This window comes from Astyanax mexicanus, chromosome 24, assembly GCF_023375975.1.
Source record: "Astyanax mexicanus isolate ESR-SI-001 chromosome 24, AstMex3_surface, whole genome shotgun sequence".
Taxonomy (NCBI): domain Eukaryota; kingdom Metazoa; phylum Chordata; class Actinopteri; order Characiformes; family Acestrorhamphidae; genus Astyanax; species Astyanax mexicanus.
This window is the reverse complement of record NC_064431.1, coordinates 13067555-13089204: the sequence shown is the minus strand read 5'-3', so window position 1 is coordinate 13089204 and position 21650 is coordinate 13067555. Positions and strand designations below refer to the sequence as shown.

The 21650-nt window shown below is 39.4% G+C and overlaps 1 protein-coding gene across 1 annotated transcript in view; it reads left to right on the top strand.

Moving 5' to 3' along the window:
• The first annotated feature begins 5735 nt into the window (after window positions 1-5735).
• The window catches only part of syn2b (synapsin IIb), a 139217-nt gene continuing 123302 nt past the window's right edge, over window positions 5736-21650 (top strand). The window contains exon 1 of the mRNA XM_007229637.4: window positions 5736-6454. Within this exon, the coding sequence (XP_007229699.3) occupies window positions 6036-6454 (419 nt within the window). The 5' untranslated portion in view covers window positions 5736-6035. The remainder of the gene's footprint in view (window positions 6455-21650) is intronic.

The window sequence follows — 21650 nt, the reverse complement described above, 5'->3', positions numbered from 1 at the left end:
ATCGCGATAAATACCGATATCGAATTATTGTCCAGGCCTAAGCTGTCGTGTTGTTCACTTGTTACAGCAATAGGCTGGGTATGTAAAGTTGCCTTATCCTTTTTTGGAGTGTCACAGGCATCTAGTTCTTCTGACTTTACTTTAAGGCTTGCTTTATAAGACCCAAGGTATGAATTCATTCCATCATTTGGACATTCAGAGGGGCACTGGGAGCCTTGGAGCTCTCTCAAGACTTGGATTTTTGCAGTAGATTCAGCTAAGGCTATCTGTAGCTCAATTTCTTCCTTTTGGGCTTTTAACTGAGCTTCCTGCACTTCAATTGCTTGCCTTTGTTTCAAGGTAGCTGCCCTTGCCAACAATGCAGCTCTTTCTGCCTCAGCCTTCAGTCTATTAGATGAGGATGTAAGTGTGGAACTGCCTGTTACTGATTCTTGCTTGTGTACTTTAACATTTCTACAAGATACCATGGATGCACTATCCGTTGGAAGTACTGCATCTTGCAATTCAGCTTCTCTGCGTTGAACAACATCATTGATCCATGTTTCTGCACAGTTTATGAAGTCTTTAAATCTGTTTGCCTTGGGTTCGAACCAACTTAGCTGGTCTTCATTCTTGTCTGCTTCTGATAACTGTGCCATTAACAACTGCACTGATAAATTCAAATCAAGGAATTCCTCAAATTGTTCTTTAAAGTCTGTGAACTTGGAAGTGACAACATCCAAATTGCTCATATCATCCATAAGCTGATCCACAGTGTTCATTTTACTCGTTAACTGCCCAAGTTTAGCACTTCTTGAGCTTTTAAGACGACGTACAGCTTCCTCCATTGCTTTAGGTGTAAGTTTCACCTGCCTTTTGCTAACATTCACTTTATCTGAAGCTTCTTCCATTAAATGCTGTTGGCACAACCAGCACAAAATGCACAGTATACTGCCTTTGATCCCTCAATAACAATAATATTCCAAGCACTTCGCAGACAGATGATTTACTGGCTTGAATTCCAAAACTTGCTGCTAGCTAGCTGCTAGTTAGCTCATTAGCCAGTAAGCAGGCAAGGGACTAGCACAAACAGCGCCTCCACATCCAGAAATATTAGAACACAAGGAGATTACCTTCCAGCATGTGGGCACTCAGTGAGAAGCTTCTTCTTAACTTCAATTTTGTCTGTTCTGACCTTTGTATGTGCAGACATATTCCATCTGGAGGGGTTTTTAGACTTGATGTAGGCAGCAGGTCCTAGATGATTGAGTTTGGTTGACGCGTAGCAGTTACCACAGAGTCCACTTTTTGTGTTAAAAAATGTTTACTAAGAAAAAGTTTTCTAACAAGCACAAAATCCTAAAGACTTCCACAAATATCCACTTAAGAAGTAATATGCTACGGTCTAAAAACCGTGTGCTCCATTTCCCACCTAAGTTTATTCTGCTGCTCTAATTCGCCCCCTAGTGAGCAAAAAAAACATTCTAGAACATCCTGTTGTATTTCTTAAAGAGACAGGGTACAATTATACTACAAATAAAACCAACATAAAGGAAACATTATTTGTGTCTCTTAAAAATGGCAAAGAAATAAAGAAAGAAAGAACAATATAACAATATTTACAAAACAATATATACATTAAAGGCAGTCCTTCTTTTGGCTCCTATAAGAACTTACCATACACATTTCATAGAACTTAAATTAGGTCCAATAAAAATATAAAGTGATTTTTTTTTAAGATAGTGAGACTTAATATTTTATTTTATTTTATTATTTTATTTTATTCATATAAAAAATGAATTAACCAAACTTTGCACAACTATTTTTCATCAAAACTTAAAAGTTTGAATTGGCCTTAAAACTAAAAAATCGAGTGCAATAATTTGCCTTGGAATTTGAAAATACACCATAGAAGGCATAACTGGCACCCAACAGTGGATGGTAATGATTATGACCTCTGTTCTCTGGCTGAAATTGTCTGAGTGAACAGAGAAGGGACTCACATCCACATTTAGTGCATGTAGTAGACCCCACACATGTCCCACAAGTCCATGCAATGTCCCAATGTCATGGGACATTATAACAGTTCCTGTTCCATAACGTTTGGCAGGTCAGAGTACTCTGTCTGTATAAATGTTTATCAACCACTGTGCTAAAAATATCTGTTTACATCCACTGACTGACAGAAGAGCTAACAGTAAGCTAAAACGCTAGCTCCAAGCTAACACACTAATCAAAAACTAACAAGCTAGCATTATTTTAGCCCAAAACCATCGCACTAATTGTGCCTTGCTTCACTCTACCCCATGCATTACAGTCAGTCATCACAGCACCATTATTTACAGTCCTAATCATCTCAATGTGGAGCCATTACCCAGTTTTCATATTAAAACCTAAAGTGGTTATTTGTGCCCATCAAGGCTGTTTAGCATTCTGTTGTAAATGCTTGGTAATTACCATGCGCTGATGATGCTTTTATACTGAATATAATGGTTTTTAACTCATGCTGTTGGAAACAAAGGAAATATAAATTATAAGAATAGCTTTTATTGGTCATCTCAAACAAATATGCACCATGTCTACCTAGTACCTGTAATAATGTAACCGTGGGGTTTTGTGAAGGTTGCAGCCAGGACGAGAGGGCGGATGTAAATGCAAGTAAAACAATAAACCAAAAACCTAAAACAAAAACAAGATAAACAAAAAGACACGACTATAGTTAAGGGAACACAAAATAAACTAGGAGAGGAAACAAAGTAGGAGCAACCATAACAGGCATGGAACATGCACAAGACCAGACAAGGGAACACTACACACCACACAAAGCTATATATGCAGACAATGATGGCTGAGAAACACCTGGGGAAGGTAATGAATAGGGGTGTAATGATACAGAAAATTCACAATTCGGTTCACATCGTGTTATAAACCCCACGGTTCGTTTTTGGTATGGTTGGATGGAAAAAATAAAAATGCTGGGCATTCTGTATAGGCTCACCTTTATTACCTTTATAATAACAACACGCTTCATCATAACCATGTTTTGTTTTACACTCCTCTGTATGTTTATACAAGTTTACAGTAGGTTTCAAACTGAAAAAAAAAATTATGTTCTTTAGTAAGGGCTTAGGACCTGTCTGATTTCACATCTAGAGGCTGTTTAAAAGCAATGGGAATAAGAAGTTGGGTTTAAATTATTTTTTATTAGTTCTGGTATTGGTAGATCTGGATGAGGCTGCCAAACATGTATTAGCATGTTAAGCCCAATTTATACTTTTGCTTCAAACCTACGCCGTAACCCACGCGTATCAGCGAGGGTGTGCTACACAGCGGAGTGTGTTTATACTTCTGTGTGCACGTATCAGCTGCTCTGCAGTTTATGGTGGGAATGTGTGGGCGGGAGCTGCAGCTTTCCACGTTGCGCAATGTGTAGTAGCGCACTCTCGCTGGAGACGCAAAGGCTATGGTGTAGTTTCAAAGCGTATTTCCACAAACATACCCTACACCCGCCCAGTGCCAACACCCCATCTTTGTTCGATCCACCACTGGCTCTTCAGCACTGCTGTAATTCACAGGGAACAGTTGGTTTAAAAGCAGCAGGGGGATCCTGTAGCTCCTTTGTGTCTTTTCCACTTTCCGATGCACTGATTTTCAGTCACCATACTCAGCCCGTGTGCTCAGAGCTAAATCTCCCAATTTCACAGAACAGGCTTAAAGTAGTTGCTAATAGCAACAGTGCTACAGCTACACTTTCCTGGTGTAACACCCCTGTGGACATTAGTTCTGCATTAAGTTCATTGGTTCCACAAGTCTCCTGTACTGCCTATAATGTGTAGTCTGCATGCGATGGCACAAACTGAACCTTGACCCCTGAACTGTGAACCGCAACGGTTCATAAAAAATACACATACCGTTACACCCTTAGTAATGAAGGGGTGGAGTTACAAACAAGACAGCTCGAAACACTAATGACTAGGAAGACAAGACAAAAACAAAACTGAGCCATATGCTAAAGAGAACAAGTAACATACATTTTCTCTCTCTTGATGCTGTTCACTGGTACTGACACTGCTCGTTCTGACTACCCCTTGTACTGACCTTTTTTTTTAATAAACCTGTTTATTGTATCTGCGCATGACTGTGTCCTGCCTTGCCATGACACATACTGATTGGGTGATATATTGTAGTTAAACAAATTGTGGTTAATTATACTATTGTCATTTCAAGACCATTTACTGGCACTGACATAATGTCTAAATATATACTGTCATAACACATTTGTATATCACTTTTTATGATAGCAATACATTTACAATAAAAACACCTGGTTTTTAGACCACAAAATGTATTGTCCTGACGGACAGTTGAGGTGCACACTGAATTCTACCATGATTTGAGCAGCCGTAGTTTTATGTTTTTTGGATACAATCCAAGGTAGCACCCGAACATCCCTTTCAGACAGCTTCCTCTTACAGCGTCCACAGTTAATCCTGTCGGATATTATTGGTCCTTCTTGGTGGTATGCTGACATTACCCTGGACACCGTGGGTCTTGATACATCACAAAGACTTGCTGTCTTGGTCACAGATGCGCCAGTAAGACGTGCACCAACAATTTGTCCTCTTTTGAACTCTGGTATGCCATACATATTATTGTGTGCATTGCAATATTTTGAGCAAAACTGTGCTCTTACCCTGCTAATTGAACCTTCACACTCTACTTTTACTGGTGCAATGTGCAATTAATGAAGATCGGCCACCAGGCTGCTCCAATTTAGCCATGAAACCTCCCACACTAAAATGACAGGTGTTTCAGCTTCATTGTCCAACCCCTGTATATTCCCTATATTGTATGATAAGTTGATCATCTAATTCTGTAATGTGACAGGCCTAGTTTTGTGTACTAATTCTCAAATCATAATCTCTCATATTATGTAAATAATATCTTTATTAAAAGTAAACCAGTACATATTTTTATACCCTTTTTTTGAGGAAGCTGAAATTCATAAATTGACATTTTTATTAATACAATTTTAATTGATAACAATAATTATATCAGTAATGACAAAATATGCCTTGATATCAATCAGGCCCATTGGTTGTCCTACATAATACTTTATCATTTATCATCATCATCATCATCATTTCTTAATACATAAGTATAAATAAATACATGACCCTCTTATTTTATTCAGGTCTGCTCCATCCTGTTTATATTTTCCTCATACTTCTGGCTTGCATCCAACAGAGGTGTGACACTGTCGGCCTTCCAGTATTACTAATCAGCTGTTGTTGTGAGGGAGTCACGGTTTCCTCAGCGGTGGAGATCAATGACATAGAGATGAATCAGAGGCTCAGAGAAGCCAGGACGGAGAGACCCCCGAGAGATGGCGAGCTGACGCGTGCCTCCACCATCTGCAGGCCCATTAATCCTGCACTGAGCCTCCCTCAACCTCTTCGACATCCTCCAGTCTCAGCACAGCCGGTCCTGGCTCTGGAGGTCACCCTGAGGAGTACGGGGGGAGGGGGGGAGGATTGTGGAGGGAGGTAAATGCCGTAGTAGACGAGGGTAGCCTTCCCCCTCCCAGAACCTTATATGTATATTCATTGGAAACCCCTATTGCCAACTGCAGTACGACACAGCCACGTAGGTCGTGATGTAGGAGAGCGAGAGTGTGAGGGGGAGGGGGGCGAGTGTACGAGTGAGTATGTGTGTGAAAGAGAGAGAGTGGTAAAGAGAGGGAGAGTGGTGGAGAGAGAGGGAGAGTGGTAGAGAGAGAGAGAGCAAGGAGGCTGAGGCAGAGTATGAGCATCTCTGCTTGGCTTTCAAGCTGTCAGAGCACCGAGAGAGAGAGGACAGAAACAGAGAGAGAGAGAGAGAGAGAGAGAGAGAGAGAGGAGGGGAGATCGAGCAGCAGCATCAACAGCATCACGCCCAAAGCACAGGTTTTGACAGGCAGGACTCCGCTTGCTGCCTCGCTTCAAATTAAACACAGATTTGCTTCCTGTGCAACCTTGAGCAATTTCTGCAAGGTTTAACCTTCACCAACCGCAGCCATGAACTTCCTCCGCCGCCGCCTCTCCGACAGCAGCTTCATCGCCAACCTTCCCAACGGCTACATGACGGATCTCCAGAGGCCTGATCCACCTCCACCTCCTCCTCCCAGTGCTGCCTCCTCCCAGGTCCCTGCCTCTGGTCCAGCTACAGCAGCCCCAGGCACTGCCACAGCTGTCCCCACTGCCCCCACTGCCTCTGCTGCCACCGCTGCCTCCGCTTCCACCAAGTCCCCCAGCGCCTCTCCGGCTCCTGATCGCCGACCCCAGCCTGCCCAGTCCACCAGCTCGGGCTTCTTCAGCTCCATCACCAATGTGGTCAAGCAGACGGCCGCATCCGCTGGACTGGTGGAGCAGAGTCCTGCACAGATGTCCAAGAAGTTCAAGATTCTCCTGGTCATCGATGAGCCACAGCATGAATGGTTAGTCAACTCTTGGCTCTTGGCATTGGTTTGGGGTTTCAGTCAACTCCTTACTGGGAGACCAGCATGAGAATGCAAAATGCAAGGTTTTGCTGGAGGCATTAAAGTTGGAGTTGGCATTTGAGTTGGCACGTTTAGATTTTTTTCCAGGTAGGTTTCATGCATCTTGGAGCAATACCTTGGCATGCCTGAAACATACTGTAGTTTGGCACATTGGACTTCTATCCATTTTCATGAATGATCCTGTCATGACTTGTTTGACTTGTGAATGCAGATGAGATGCATAGTGAAAGGTACACACTAGGGCTGTACGATTAATCATATTTTTGTTGATATTGCAAGTTGAACAGTAACCATTCCAAAAGTGAGCTGAAAACACCTTAAATGACAGGCGACTCTAATTGTATTATACATGTGCTCACGTGACATAACAAGGCTGGAGATAGAGAGAATGAGATCCAGCGAGGTAAAGGGAGTTAGAGCAAGGTAGATGTAAAGCAATGCAGAGTAAAGAAGAGTGAAGTAGAGTGGTGTAGAGTGATATAAATTGAGGCAGAGCAAGACAGAATGAGGTAGTGTAAGGTAAAGTGGGGTAGAGTATGGTAGAGCGAGGAAAATGAGGTATGGCAAGTGAGGTAGAATGAAGTAGAGTGAGGTACAGTCTGGTAGAATTAGGCAGAGTGAAGTAAAGGTCCACAGTAAACACACCCACTAAGAAAAATAAGTGCAGCCAATCCAAATACTGAAAAACATTTAAAGTCAAATTTATGATCTTTACTGGTAGATTTTAATACAGGGGTATCCAAGAGTATGTTCCTTACACTGTTGGTCCATATCTTACACCCCTACCAAACACTTGCTTCAGTTATTTATTTTCCTTAAGAGACGATAAGTTGCCAGCGGTCCCTTTTAGGATTCCTCTCAAAACTCGCTCCAGTGTTGGGGGGGTTTGACATCCCTCATCTGCAGATATGATTTGAGAGGTCTGCAATCTTCACAGCGGGAGATTCTCAACACAAATGAGACGCTTTCCACATAATGCACTATCACTGAATTGATAGAAGGTTAAACAATGGGCTGATAGCTTCTAAAAAAATGTATAAAAAGGTTTGGGAAGATATCCAGATTGCTATCAATCAGTTCATTGGAATTCTAGGTCTGAGAAGGGATTGCTTGATTGGATCTTTGGATCTTAGCATGAATTTGATGAGAAGCCTTTAGGGATAATCCTAGTTACTGTGCTGTATTAAAACTACATCTCTCTGTGGGGCTTGGCAAAATATTGGAAACAGAAATAGTCAAAACTGTTTCAAACAATATATTGCAAAATCATACTTTCACATCGACTGTACCTGTACATGGGTTGTTAGGTGGTGTGGCAATAGTTTGGTCAGTAAAGTCTTGTTAAAGTCATGTCGTTTAAACCTCTTTAAGTGATAACAGTTCCCCTGGATTTAATCTCAGGCAACACAATACAGTATTGAGGAATTGGAGTGCCATTTCAATATATATTTTTTATTATTTATGTACGTATATAGTATTTTATAATATAGTACTGTATATAGTATTATAAATACAACCGTTGTTACAAATAAATAGAGATCCTTTGACATTTTATGTATCATATGAATACTGAAATGTATTGAGATATGATTATTAATCACTATTAGTCATATCACCCAGCCCATGCTCTGTGGCTATATTGTTACCATGTGACAATATAAACCAAACAAAGCACTCTTGTTAGACACAACCTGACAAATGGTGCAGTTCAAGGACTAAAAGGCATATTAGGCTCAAAATGGAAATGTCTCATTAATGAAAGCATCCATAACTACCCCCAAGCTTTACATAACAATAATAAACATAAACCAAGAGTCAAGTCTGAGACATTACACCTGACTGTGCGATCATGAATATTTTAGCAGTGTTCTTTTCAGGGAGCCAGTCGCATTTCTATCTAAGGAAACACAGTCGGTTGTGTTTTACTTTAGCACCATTGATTTTTCCTTCATGGGGGATATTGGAGAGCCTTCCATGAGATTGATCGAGGTTGCCTGGTGCTTTTTCTCAACATAATCTCCATTGTAATCATTGGAAGATCCATATTTATGGCCTGTTATCGTTCCATTCAAGAAATCTGAGCCGTGTTCTACCTTGACCTTTGGAAAACACTTGGGTTGCACCTTGCTGGTACATAGAATTTGTTGTTGTTCTTCCTGATTTACATGAACATGTATTGTGGTTTATACTTAAAGGCTGGCACATGCAGCTGGGGCTGATAGCTGTATTATAATCAGCAACAGCGGTAATGGCACATGCGGCTCAGGCCGACTGCAGTGTTATATTCATTTACCAAGATGCTGGAACATGCAGCTTGGGCCGATTCCCACATTTTTCTTGGCAACTGGAGTGTTTCCACATGCAAAACAGCCAACTGCTGTTTTGGTGTTGGCACATGTGTTCGCATATTATGCTTGGTAACCAGAGAATAGGAAAAAGCGGTTTGGGCCAATTCTCGCAACCGGTGGTCGATGGCGTATTATACTCGGCAACCAGAGTGTAGCCACATGCAGCTCGGGCCAATACCCATTTTAAACATGCCACATGTGGCGTGTGTTACTTAGCCCAAAAGGAACCAAATGTTCAGAGAGTAGAAGTTGGTGACCTTGACCGTCCAAGTCTACAAATGGTCCGTAAAACTGGTTAATCAGTTTAGAATGTCCCTTCACTGCGTCATAATTCAGCTTTGGGAAAAATTGAGAAAATCTCAACTCGATTGCTGTCGCTTGTCCCCAGATTGTGGCTCCAAATCAAGTCCTCTTAATGGAATATGACTCGCCCCTGTCGTTTAGTTTCCTGCCAGTGTGAAGGCAGGTTTAGAGAGTCAGGACGTTGCAAATCAGATAAATTTTGATCTTTCTTGGAAAATTACAGGCGCATCAGCATTTGTCACTCCCAGCTCAGCTCTCTGGAAGATCTCCAGGCTTCACTTTCCTTGCGCCTTGCTCGGCCATAAACATACATCTATGGTCATGCATCTCAGATTATTGCCTCTCGAGAGGGATTGTTTAAGTCCTCATTTTGAGGGCGGCTATAAACCGGCGATGCTCTCTGATTAGGCTTTGATTTACTCTGACAGTTCAGAAGTCATGCTTCTCTGAATCATTGGCGAGCACTGGCAGGATGCTTACATAACACTGCCTACTGTGTCTCTTGCCATGTCCTGTCCCTTAATGAAGGTGTCTTCAGCTTCGTTTGCGTTGAGGCAGCTCTGTTTTGCCTCTATTTCGAGGCTGTGGTGATACTTGCCTGACATTTTTCCCCTGCTCACTAATAAGACATCTTGACTCTTTCAGACCCTTATATAAGGGTTCAAATAGGCCATCGTGAGATTGGAACAAGGCCATGTTTGTGTAAATATCAGTTTTATGCAATCCTCTTGAATATCAAGAACAACTGAAATCTCAGTAGGCTTTAGGAAGTGCGAGAGGAGTGGAGATGGAATCCTTCCTTATCTGCCTTATTTTTAAGCCTCTGCCCTTGAGAAGCTTCTCCATGGAGATGGGGAATAGAGCACTAAGTCCTGGTCATGTGATTAAGTGATGAAAAAACGGGATGTGGTGAATCAGCACACTCCCGGGGGCTGCATCTGTGCCGAGCATGTGCTGCGTGGGTGGGCAAATGCACACGCACTCATGCAACTGTGTGTGTAAGTGTGTGTACTCGGTGGTTGTAGACGAGTACATGTGTATATATATAGATATATTAATATATATTTAATATATAGGCCTTATCCTTGGCATTCAGTGCATTCAGGTTTTTTTCTTTACCTGACTTTTTAGGACAGCCTGAAAAGAAACATTAATTTTTTTTACACACATTTTAAACATATTATATACAACACATAATTTATAGTGTTGTATTTAGGATGTTGTATTTAGCATCATGTCTAGCATATTAGCTTGTGGGTAGTGAGTGTGTGTGTAACAATACTAAACCAGCTGGAGCAGTACTAGCATTAGGGCTAGCTCTTTCGATGTACAGATGTGACTATTATGAACCTGTAGCCTGCTGCTAACCCCAGCTAGCACTGCTGAAGCAGCATTAGCATGACCTTCTAACCACTCTAAGTGATAGGTCTTTCATGTTCAGAGGTGAGTATATCAGCCTGTAGCCTGTGTGTTTACCATGTTTAAACAAGCTACGTGGGACGAACCACTAGCTAATATTAGACTGGCTTACTGAGACAATCAGGGTTCCTTAGTGTAGCGCTATCATGGAAACCATCACCCAGAGGCGAGACCTGCTGAATTAGAAGAAAACATGGTGACACCCCTTTTCCTTACTAGTGTCGCATAATGCGCCTTATAATCCGGTGCACTTTGAGTATGAAAAATAGACGTTTATATATATTATATAGTGCATTTTATAATCTGATGCGCCTGCGAAAAATACAGTAGACTATACTGTATACTGCTTGTGGTGCTGCTGCAGTGTTTGGCATGTTATTGTGTATTAGATTTTATGTAATGCCACGGCCACAGTGTTCTGCTTTATTTGCATTTCTTGCTGTTTAGAGAGTGAGCAGGTGGGGGCGGGGTTTTTGTGCATCCCTCAACACATCTAATACAACATGCAATTCACTGATGATGTCCAACCTGTAGCTGCTGTTTGCAGTACTGGCTGAGTGCAATCAGCAGATGCCTCATCTGCTCAGCTTTATTCAGCTAAAGGTCATCCTCCAAGGAAAAACTTCAAACAGGCTCGCTGCCAAACGCCATTACTCAGCCCGTCCGTCCAGACTTATACAGCAGCTTCGCCTGAGACTCGTCTAAAATAGATCCCTAATGAGTTTCCACCTGAAACCAGTACAGAGGATGCGGCCTGTTCGTTCATTATACTGGCTCAGACAATAGAGCTGCAGCTCAAACAGTATTAACATTTTTATCACAACCTTAGCTTCCGCTTTAAAAACTGTAATTAAATTGTGAAGGCTCGGTTCTGACGACGGCTTCGGTCACTGTTACTAATTACGTCTAAATTAAATAACTCTGGCCTCATTAAACAATGAAATAAGCCCTCATCAATAACAGCAGATTCTCAGATCAATATCGATTGGTATTTCCATTAATAATGTTGTCTTGGTTTGTTTGTGCTGTGTGTAATTAACTTGATTAATTAAATTTTCCTGATTGGTTGTCCACTCTGCAAAGGTTACTTATTACAATAAAAGTCCTGACAAAAACAGGGAGAAGCACTTTTATTAAACCCTAAGTTTTTCATAGTCATAGTTTATAGACATGCAATTATTTTTTTATTTATGAAAGATTGTTCATGTAAAAAGCGTAATCCATTTCATAGATTAAAGTTAAAGCTGGATTTTAGCTCAGTAATCAGATTTCTCAGTATATGTATACTCTTAACTGGGATATTCTGGGATTTCTCAGTCTGAACATGCATGAAAACCAGATCATTAGGGCTGCAACTAATTACTATTTAAGTAGTAACCTTATGTGATTTTTTCGATTAATAACAATTATTTTTTTTATCATGTCCCTCCATTTGTGTTTCCTAATGGTGAGGCTCCTGAATCACTGCATGTTATAGGAGATATTCATACATTGTGGGTGAAAATTCAAAATTCAGGAGAATGAAGTGTAAATTTTTTAGGCTCCTTTATATTTATCATGGACGCCTAAAAGGCTTAATTGCGAAACATTCAAAATGAAAATGTACTTTGTTGTAAATGTCTGTGACAACCTTAGATATTGGACTAGCTTACGTTTCTGACAGACGGGTATTAGACAGAATTTGGGCAGGATTTTTGCTGGACCTGGCATCCCTGGTTGCAGCTTGCGGTAACTCCATACCTGTTTTCTGCACTATATTATGCACTATATTATGCTCTAAAGGCTGGGAATATGTTTTAATGTATAATGAGCTGATTACGTAGTGTCTTTGGCAGGCATCACACCCACATTCAATGTAGGAGATCCCACACACATATCACACAGGCATGTCAGTGTTATAAAGTGTTTATCATTTTTGTCACACAAAAAAACTTATGAAATAAGACAGGGTTGCTCATTTTGGGGCTTTTATATTGGTCCGATTATCATAAAATGCCACAGTGTAAGATATTACTGAAAAAATTTGTTTATATACCCAAGCCACAGTGTTTCCCTATGAATGAAGTGTTCTCATTTATTCCTCTGGGCATTAAATATGTCAGTCATGGTTTATGGTGTGAAATTTTACAGTTAACCTTTGGGTTAACCTTCTGACCAACATTCTGACCAGCACTTCATCACTGCCTCGTTTCTATTACAGGCAGTATAATAATATTAGCAGAAAATGTTGTTAGTAGAAAGAACCTAAAGTATAAGTGTACAGTAGTTTAAAGTATTTAGGCCATGGATCGTTAAACAGTGACACACGAATACACGACTGCTGTGTTTCAGTCCCTTAATATAACACAGTTTATTCCTTTTCATCCATCTGATAATTCAGCGTGTATTCAGAACAGGCTAAAACAGGCCTAAAAGCTGCTTATTTTGAAATCTACAGGAGAAATTATAGGAAGGCAGTAGTTTCATCTTACCGTCTGTTAGAGGATGCAAATGAACATCAGTGAAGGAGATGGATGAGATGGATGCACTGCCGGTTCCTCTCCTATCAGTAAAGCTCCCAGCAATCATCATATCAGATAACCGGCTAATGTTAGCAAACACACACTTATTGTTGTCGGTGAAACGATATCTGAAGCATCTATGAGCAGCAAAATGTAATTGCATCTCTTTCCTTAATCTCTACCACACCATCACCAAGACAGAGTGGCTGCAGAGCAATCCATCCTGCTGTGCTAAAATATTAGGACATCTGTAAAGATGATACGTACAGTAAAGCTGTCTATTGTAATTGTAGACTTTTATTTGTTTAAAGAAACACATTAAAATGAATATTAATACATTTCATTGTGATGAATTTCTGACTTTATGTTTATTTGGGTTTATTTTAATGTTAATATAGAATTAATTATAGTTTTTAATTATAAATCTGTTTCTAGAATAATCAATTCCATATAACATAAAAATAAACCCAAATAACTAGCCAATGAGAGTGTCTTCCTGCAATTACGTCTATTTAAAATTAGAGTAGACACAAATGAGCATAAAATCTGTGGTCAGTTAGTGTCTCCCTGCAATTAGCTCTATATAATATTAAAATAAAGCCAATTAAACATAGTCAGTGGTCAGTGAAAGCGTCTACAGGTAATTAACTCACTATAATATTAAAATAAACCCAATTAAACATAGTTTAAAAACAGCAGAAAATGAGAGTGTCTACCTGTAAATAACTCTATATAACATTAGAATCAACCCAAATAAACAAAAAGTCACTGGTCAGTGAGAGTATCTATCTGTAATTGATTCTATATAACATTAGAGTAAACCCAAATAAACAAAAAGTCAGTGGTCTGTGAGAGCATTTACAGGTAATTAACTCATTATAATATTAAAATAAACCCAATTAAACATAAAGTTAGCAGACAAAGAGAGTGTCTACCTGTAATTAACTCTATATAACATTAAAATAAATCCAAATAAATATAAAGTCAGTGGTCAGTGAGAGTTTGTATCTTTAAATAACTCTATATAACATTAGAATAAATCCAAATAAACATAAAGTCAGTGGTCAGTGAGAGTGTCTACCTGTAAATAACTCTATATAACATTATAATAAATCTAAATAAACCTAAAGCCAATGGTCAGTGAGATTGTCTACCTTTAATTAACCCTATACAACATTAACCCATAAAGGTGCATATCAGTGAGACTGTCTACCTGTAACTAATTACTGTAATGTTATATATAGTTAATCACAGTTAGACATTTTTGCTGGCCACTGACCTTGTTTATTTAGGTTTATTCTAATGATAAATAGAGTTAGGTACAGGAAGACAATCCTAATGACCACTGACTTTATGTTTATCTAGGCTATTCTAATGTTATATAGAGTTAATTAGAAATATTTGAATTTACTTTAATGTTATAAGAGAATAAACAGACCTACAGCTGAGATGTGTGTGTTATTTTTGGAGACATTCCTGATACTTCCTGATAAAACATAATACCACCACATAAAAGATAAAAAATAATATATATTATAAATTATATATATTTGCCATCTATGAATATAAACATGAGGAAAACATTGACTTCGTACTAAATTCACCTCTAAGCATGGATTTGAAGCTAATTCGTTTGAAGCCTGTAGTTTTACTCAAACTGTATCTACTCCAGGATTTATGCCCCTGTCACTCGCAGCCTGTGTAATACTTTGCCATCATGCCTGTCTTTAAAACCACCAAGGATAGCCCCGTATGTCACTGTCCACTCCCGCAATGACTCTGTCCGCTCTGATGAATGACCCGCCATAAAAGCCTTTAACGTACGCGCTATTGATTACTCTGCTCCAGAATAGGCGGGACAGAGCCTCACTGCTAATGTATTACCAGCGCTGTTAATCTTCCCTATCACCTTTAAAGGGTTCAACAGTAAAGCCAGTGGCTATACATAGACCACTTATCAATTATTTAAAGAATATTTCCATATGAATTGGTTCGTATAGCATTAAAAAAAAGGTGTCAGACATTGTTACAAGAGCTAAGAACTGAAACAAGTTGCTAAAAAAATTAAAAACGCAGATTTTAAGCTCCATTACTTGCATTTATACAGCAAACAGCTATAACATAAAACCACAGACAGCTATGATAAGTGAATAATATTGATGATTTGGTTTAATGGCACCTGTCAGTGGGGTCGAAAGGTACTGTACATATTAGGCAGCAAGTGAACTGTTCTTAAAGTCACTTTTACAGGAACCAAATTGTCATGTTCTGGACAACTGGTAGATTAGAACATCAGCAGGTCTTGTTGAGTCTTCCCAGTGTGCAGTGGTCAGTACCTAACAAACATGCTATAAGGAAGAAGGTTCCACCATGTTAAAAGCATTTTAAAGCTGAGATCGGGCCCAAAAAATCCAGCCCAACTATGCCCGAGCCCGTAAACATTCTGCCAGAGCGCGACCCAACCTGCCACATGAACTGTCATTATGAGCCCGAGTCTGATTTAAACCCATCCTGTGCACAACGATAAAGAACTAGACAGATGAGCTACTGTAGGTAGGAGTGTGTATTAGAGTGGAGGACAGTGAGAGATTAAACACAGTGTTTAAAAACTCCAGCAGTGCTGCTGTGTTGTCTGATCCACTCATACACCACCACTATGCCAATCAGAGTCACTGCAGTGAATATTATGAGAATATTATGACCCACCATTCAAATAATAATAGCTGATCTCGAGTGGTCTCTCCTAAAGGGGTCCTGACCATTGAAGAACAGGTTAATTAGGGGGTAATAATAAAGTGTGCAGAGAAATTGATATAAAACTACAGTCTGTAATTATAGAATTATAGAACTACAAAGTGTCCTATACGATCAGTGGAGCTTAAACATTGATTATTGGGTGTAGACACAAGGAACAGTAATGGGGTAGGAGGATAAGCATAATGTTACTCATGACTGGTGTAAATAGTATAGCAAAAGGACCAAATGCTATGGCCCAAATCCTATCAAATTAAGGAATATCACATTATCCTCGTGCCTTAATTAGTGAAAGCAGTCATTAAACTGGTTTGAACCCCATTTGACCTCAGCTCAGTGTAAGACCACACACAGTCGCTGTCAGCTTCCACCTAACAAAGATACAGTAGTGCCTCCTCACCCAGCTGGCCTAATCAGGTGCCACTTAGATCTGAGGCGGATCTTGTCAATAACATTAAGCTTATTAGCAGCACGCTCATTGATTAGCGTCGCGGGCAGGGGGCCGTGACATCATGGGGCCTGTGTTTATACCCAGAAAGCCCTTTTAGCTGCTTTAATAAGTTGTAATTGCGGTGCACTGAGATATTTCAGACATTTCACAGAGACACGTTTGACCCCCGGCACCTCTGTGAATCTACACAGATGCCCTTTTTTAATAGGTGCTCCTGGTGGCAGCACACGTTTGAACAATTTTTTTTTCTGCTGCTTCTGCTGGTGTTTAGTTGAGAAGTATAGGTCTGCAGCTTTGTAGGTATCTCTGGATGTCCCTGGGTGTCTACAATAGCAGGTAAAGCTCTGGAACGGTAGAATCAAATTGAATTTATTAGTTTTTAGATTAAATTTCCAACAAAACTGAAAACACTCTCAGCACTGACATGAAGTATGGACTGCAGGAGCTGAGGTTGACAGGACCTCAGAGATTGGATGAGCAATGCCTTGGTAAAAAATTAAGCTGTTCCTTGCTTCAAAACCTTCAAAAATAAGATATACTCCTGGACGACATGATTGAAGAAAATTTGACCTATTTATTGAGAATATTGCTGTTAATAGCAAAAAAAACGAAAACAACCTCCTGCACACTAAGAAAAGTAAGTACAGATTTGTACTTAAAAGAGTACAAAGTTTGTCGCTGGGGCTGTACCTTATATTGTGATACAAAAAGGTACCTTTCAGTGAAAGTCCTTTTTTGTGCCCATATTTTTGTGCCAGTAAAGATTATAAAGATTATAAACATTATCATCAACTAAATATGTGTCAAGAACATAATGATCTAAAATTATCTGTCTTTCACATAAAAATAAATTATTTTATTAGTTTATTAGTGCAGTGATACAGAATACTGAATGTACCCTTTGGCAGGTTAAATGGTACAAATCTGTACTTATTGCTGTTAGAAATTACTTTGTACTTCAAAGGGAACAAATCTGACCCTGTAAAGACCAATATTGTACCTTTGAGGGTACAATTATTAAAAATGTACCTTAGAGTACAAAAAAGTACTCATATCGTACCTCTGTTTCTTAGAGTGTGGCTTAAGCCACAACCACCTAAAATAACACAATGGGGAGAAAGGGAAAAAATGTCTTCATTATGAAAAAAATTACAGCAAAATTATAGTAACAATTGAATTTATTCTTTAAAAGATGGGCACCATTAATGCAAGCAATGTTGCTAGATATTGTGTCACCTATGGTATTTTAATGTTTGTGCATGTACCTCCTTTTTTATTTTATTTTTTTTTAAAGGAGAACAATTTAGTTAAAGTACCTATTACTGATTAGGCATCCCCTCTTGTTTGTTATGCTCGTTTGTGACAGGTTGGTTTTATGTCATTATTCTTGTACTATGTGTACTAAACGAAAATAACAATAAAAACACAGTTAAAAAAAGCAAATTCAAAAATTAAATATTGCTCATGATTTTTTTATGTTCTTGTGTGTTAATGTGTTTTCCACTATTTGTGTGGGTTTACTGTAACTACTCATCACTTCCATTGTGATGCTGGCCAGCACAGGCAGACGTTGGCTGATGTATCAAAGCTGGGGATCCGGCGCTTTCCTCTGAGTACATTGTGATGCTGTCTAGGGATTCTGCATTGAATGGCAGCAGCTGAAAAAGAGGCGGAGTCTGATTTTACATATATCAGAGGAGGCATGCACTTCTGTTGGAAAAATCACTGGTAAAGAGGGAGTGTTTTATGAATGGAGTTTGAATAATTGGCCTTCCATTGTGTAAAATTGAAAGTTTTGTTTTAAGATTAATTTAGTAGCACAGAATGAGATCAATTAATTAACTAATTTCTAACACATGCGTGCTTGTTTTAAGTGATTTTATTTACTAAATGAATCTTATTCCTATAATATTGCTTCATTCAATAAATGAGAGATATTTTATTTATTACCAAGACATTTTCTGTTAATGTAATGGTGGTTGCTTGGGTGTTGCTAAGTGGCTACTATGTTAGTGATAATATGTTTAATTCTAAATAAAGGAATAGAGTATGTGTTTTTTTCTGCCTATTTACCACCCTTTATGAGCATTTTGTTTCGTGAAACTAAATCCATAATGATTGGATATGTTTTTAAATTTGTTATTTAACATAGAGAACAGGGTAACATAGAAGTAAAAAGTACAGTAAAATGACATGTAATCCCTACACTCTATCAATATATCAGTACATGCTCTGGCCACAGTCTCAGTTTACAGTATCTCAGAATCAGATTCGGCCTTGAAGCAGCACATGATTATCCATGCCTCTGATTGGCTGCTTTGATGGCAAAGCCTGTCATCATTGCTTCACTTCAACAGCAGCCCCCCATCTCCCACCCACTCACTCTCAATAAGGCCCTGGGCTTTGTTCCAGAGCATCCGTCCATCAGCGCTCGCCATTCAGCATAGGCTCCGCCTCCCCACTGACCATACCTGTCAAGTTTTGGACTTAAAAATAAGGGATTTTTTTCGCCGCCCCAACAGCCCAAACGAGGGGAAACATTTTTTTAAGTATAAATATATATATTTTTTATTTTATATATATATATTTTTTATTTAATAGATTTAAAATTGAAATTGAAGGGTGCACAAATTTACAAAAAGGACATGGATCAGATATATTCCATAAGTAAATAATAGTCCTAAGGGGCCTACACAATTAATAATCTTTCATTAATACTTCTTTCTATCGTTCAGTCCACTCCTGATCAGTTCAGTTAATTTCAGCCCTCTCCACATTTTCTCTCTCTCCAGCTCAACCATCTCTTCTACCCCTTCTAAATAATACATTACATTACATTATAATACATTACCACAATACTTGAGATTTAAACAAATTCTAACAAACCCTAAAACTAGCCCTGAACTAATAGAGTTTGGAAATGATAGTTATTGGCTGATCAGGCACATTAGGGCAGGGCATTATATATATATATATATGTAGATTTTTCTCAAACCCTGAATATCTATCTAGCTAATTCTAAAGTTAAGCTAACTGAGTCACAAGCTGTATTTTATTAAACACACAGTGGGTTTAATTTATGTTTTGATTGAGTCTTTTTAACCAGCTATCAGAAACAATCTCATCACAGTTTACATGGTTCATTACCTTTCTTTTAGAAAAATCTCCGTATATCCAGATTAGTTTTAACGACAGCTGCTCCGACTAGCTGCCTGAACTCACAGCGAGGGGAGGGGCGGGGCTTCCCGCACACTAAACTGCGCTCCGCAAAACCAGCTAACTGATTGGCTGTTTCTCCTGAAAGGCGGGACTTTCTCCTTGAACCGGCACCACGATTGGTTAAGAGACACACAGCGGTCAGTGCATTGTCGCCTGTGGCCTATACATTTTTTTCATTCAGTATAATACGGGAAATTTACGGGAAAATACTAATACGGGAGGACGGCGGGAAAGAGGAGTAAAATACGGTAGTTTCCCGGCCAAAACGGGAGACTTGACAGGTATGCCACTGACAGAGCTGATGTGATGATGTGAGAGCTGCATGTTTTCCACACTGTGATCAGGTTTCGCTACCAGAACACAGAGCACAGATATATATATGTGTGTGTTTATTACTATTTATTATGACAAAGTAATTGCTAACCGCAACCAAATGGGTGTGTGTCAGTGTACCATCTGCAATGCTGTTCAGAAATAACAGACTGATATTTACACTCATATGGGCAATATTTATTAAGCCCAATACATACAGAAGTCGTGTGTAACTGTCAGTCCTGACACTGTTAACCTGCCTGCTCTGGACTCTTCCCACTTCCCATCATGCACCCAAACTGGACTTCCCTTACTCCACTGTTCACGTGACGGCGTTCCCACTCTCCCAGCTTTCCACCTGTGCTCCCCTGTATACATACCGCTCTTATTGTTGCTGAGTATTGAATCTAGTTATCTAGCTCTTCTACGATGTGTTTTCTTTGTGTTTTGCCTTCTTATTATTGACCCGTTTTTGTATTTCCAAAGTTACCCAGTTTATTGTTTATATTTTGAGTCCTCTCTTGGCCATCCTTCTTGACTACTCCCTTTGGTATGTTGTTTACATTTGCTGCCATTTGGTTTCTGACCCTTCCTGTCCCTCACAACCCCTGCAAGTCTAGCCCGTTTGTTAAAATCCTTGTGATTAGTATTTGCAAGTGTATGTTCTGTGTAAAAGTAACACAGAAACCACTGCTGATCAAAAGAACACAAAGGGCCATTTTACATTTACATTTGATGATCCCCAGGATTTTGGGAAAATATTTTGTGCACGAGACAAAAGTGGAACATTTTGGAAGGTGTGTATCCCTTTACATTTGGCGTAAAACTAACACATAATTACAGAAAAAGAACATCATGCTAAATGCTAAAATGTGGTGGTAGTTTGATGGTCTGGGGCAGTGTCACTGCTTAAGGCACTGGACAACTTGCTGCTGATGAAACCATACATTTTGCTCTCTATCTGAAAATCCTGAAGTAGAATGTCAGGCCATCAGTTTGTGATCTTAAGCTCAGGTGTACTTGGGTTCTGCAGCAGGACAATGATCCAAAACACACAAACAAGTTCACCTCTAAATGGATGGCAAAAAAAAAAATTAAATGAAGGTTTTGTAGAGGCCTAGTCAAAGTCTGATTGAGATGATGTGGATCATATGTCAGAGTACCATATGTTTGTAAGCCAGACTTTGTTGATCTGAGGAACTGGAGATCTCGATTACTTAAAACATTGTTCATAGTGTTATATGAATCCCTATGACTCTGTCTGGCTACTTTTTACCTTCAGGCATTTGGATTGACCTCCTAGATTATGCTGCAGTAAAGTAGCCTGTATTCATTAAAGAAAGTTGGATATATTTTGTTGACTGTTTCTCTGGAGAGATGAGTTCATACCAAATAAAGTTTGCTGTGCAGTTTTAGTTTCGGTAAGAACTTTCTTATTGTCTATTGTGTGTATGTGTGTGTGTGTGTGTGTGTGTGTGTGTTTTGACCAGACAGGGCTGCAGAGCAGTGTTAGCATTCTGAGTAAAACATGCTGATCGTGTCGGTACGTCGAGCGCTGAAGAGGAAGGAACACATGGCATCGCCCCCCAAATGCAGGATTTCCTGCGACAGTGCGGAGCACTGCCAGTTCTCATCACTAACTCCAGCCAGGCCAAGCTGAGAATGCGGCGACGCATCTGCGCTATGTAGAAAAAGCCGCTGGAGTTTCTGCAGAAATTATACTATTACAAACTGAAACAACAAAAGTTTATTTCCTGAAGAAATCTCAGGCTTGCTGCTCCATTTTAAAAAAATGGATTAATAAGTTTGCTGTTTACTGTCATAAC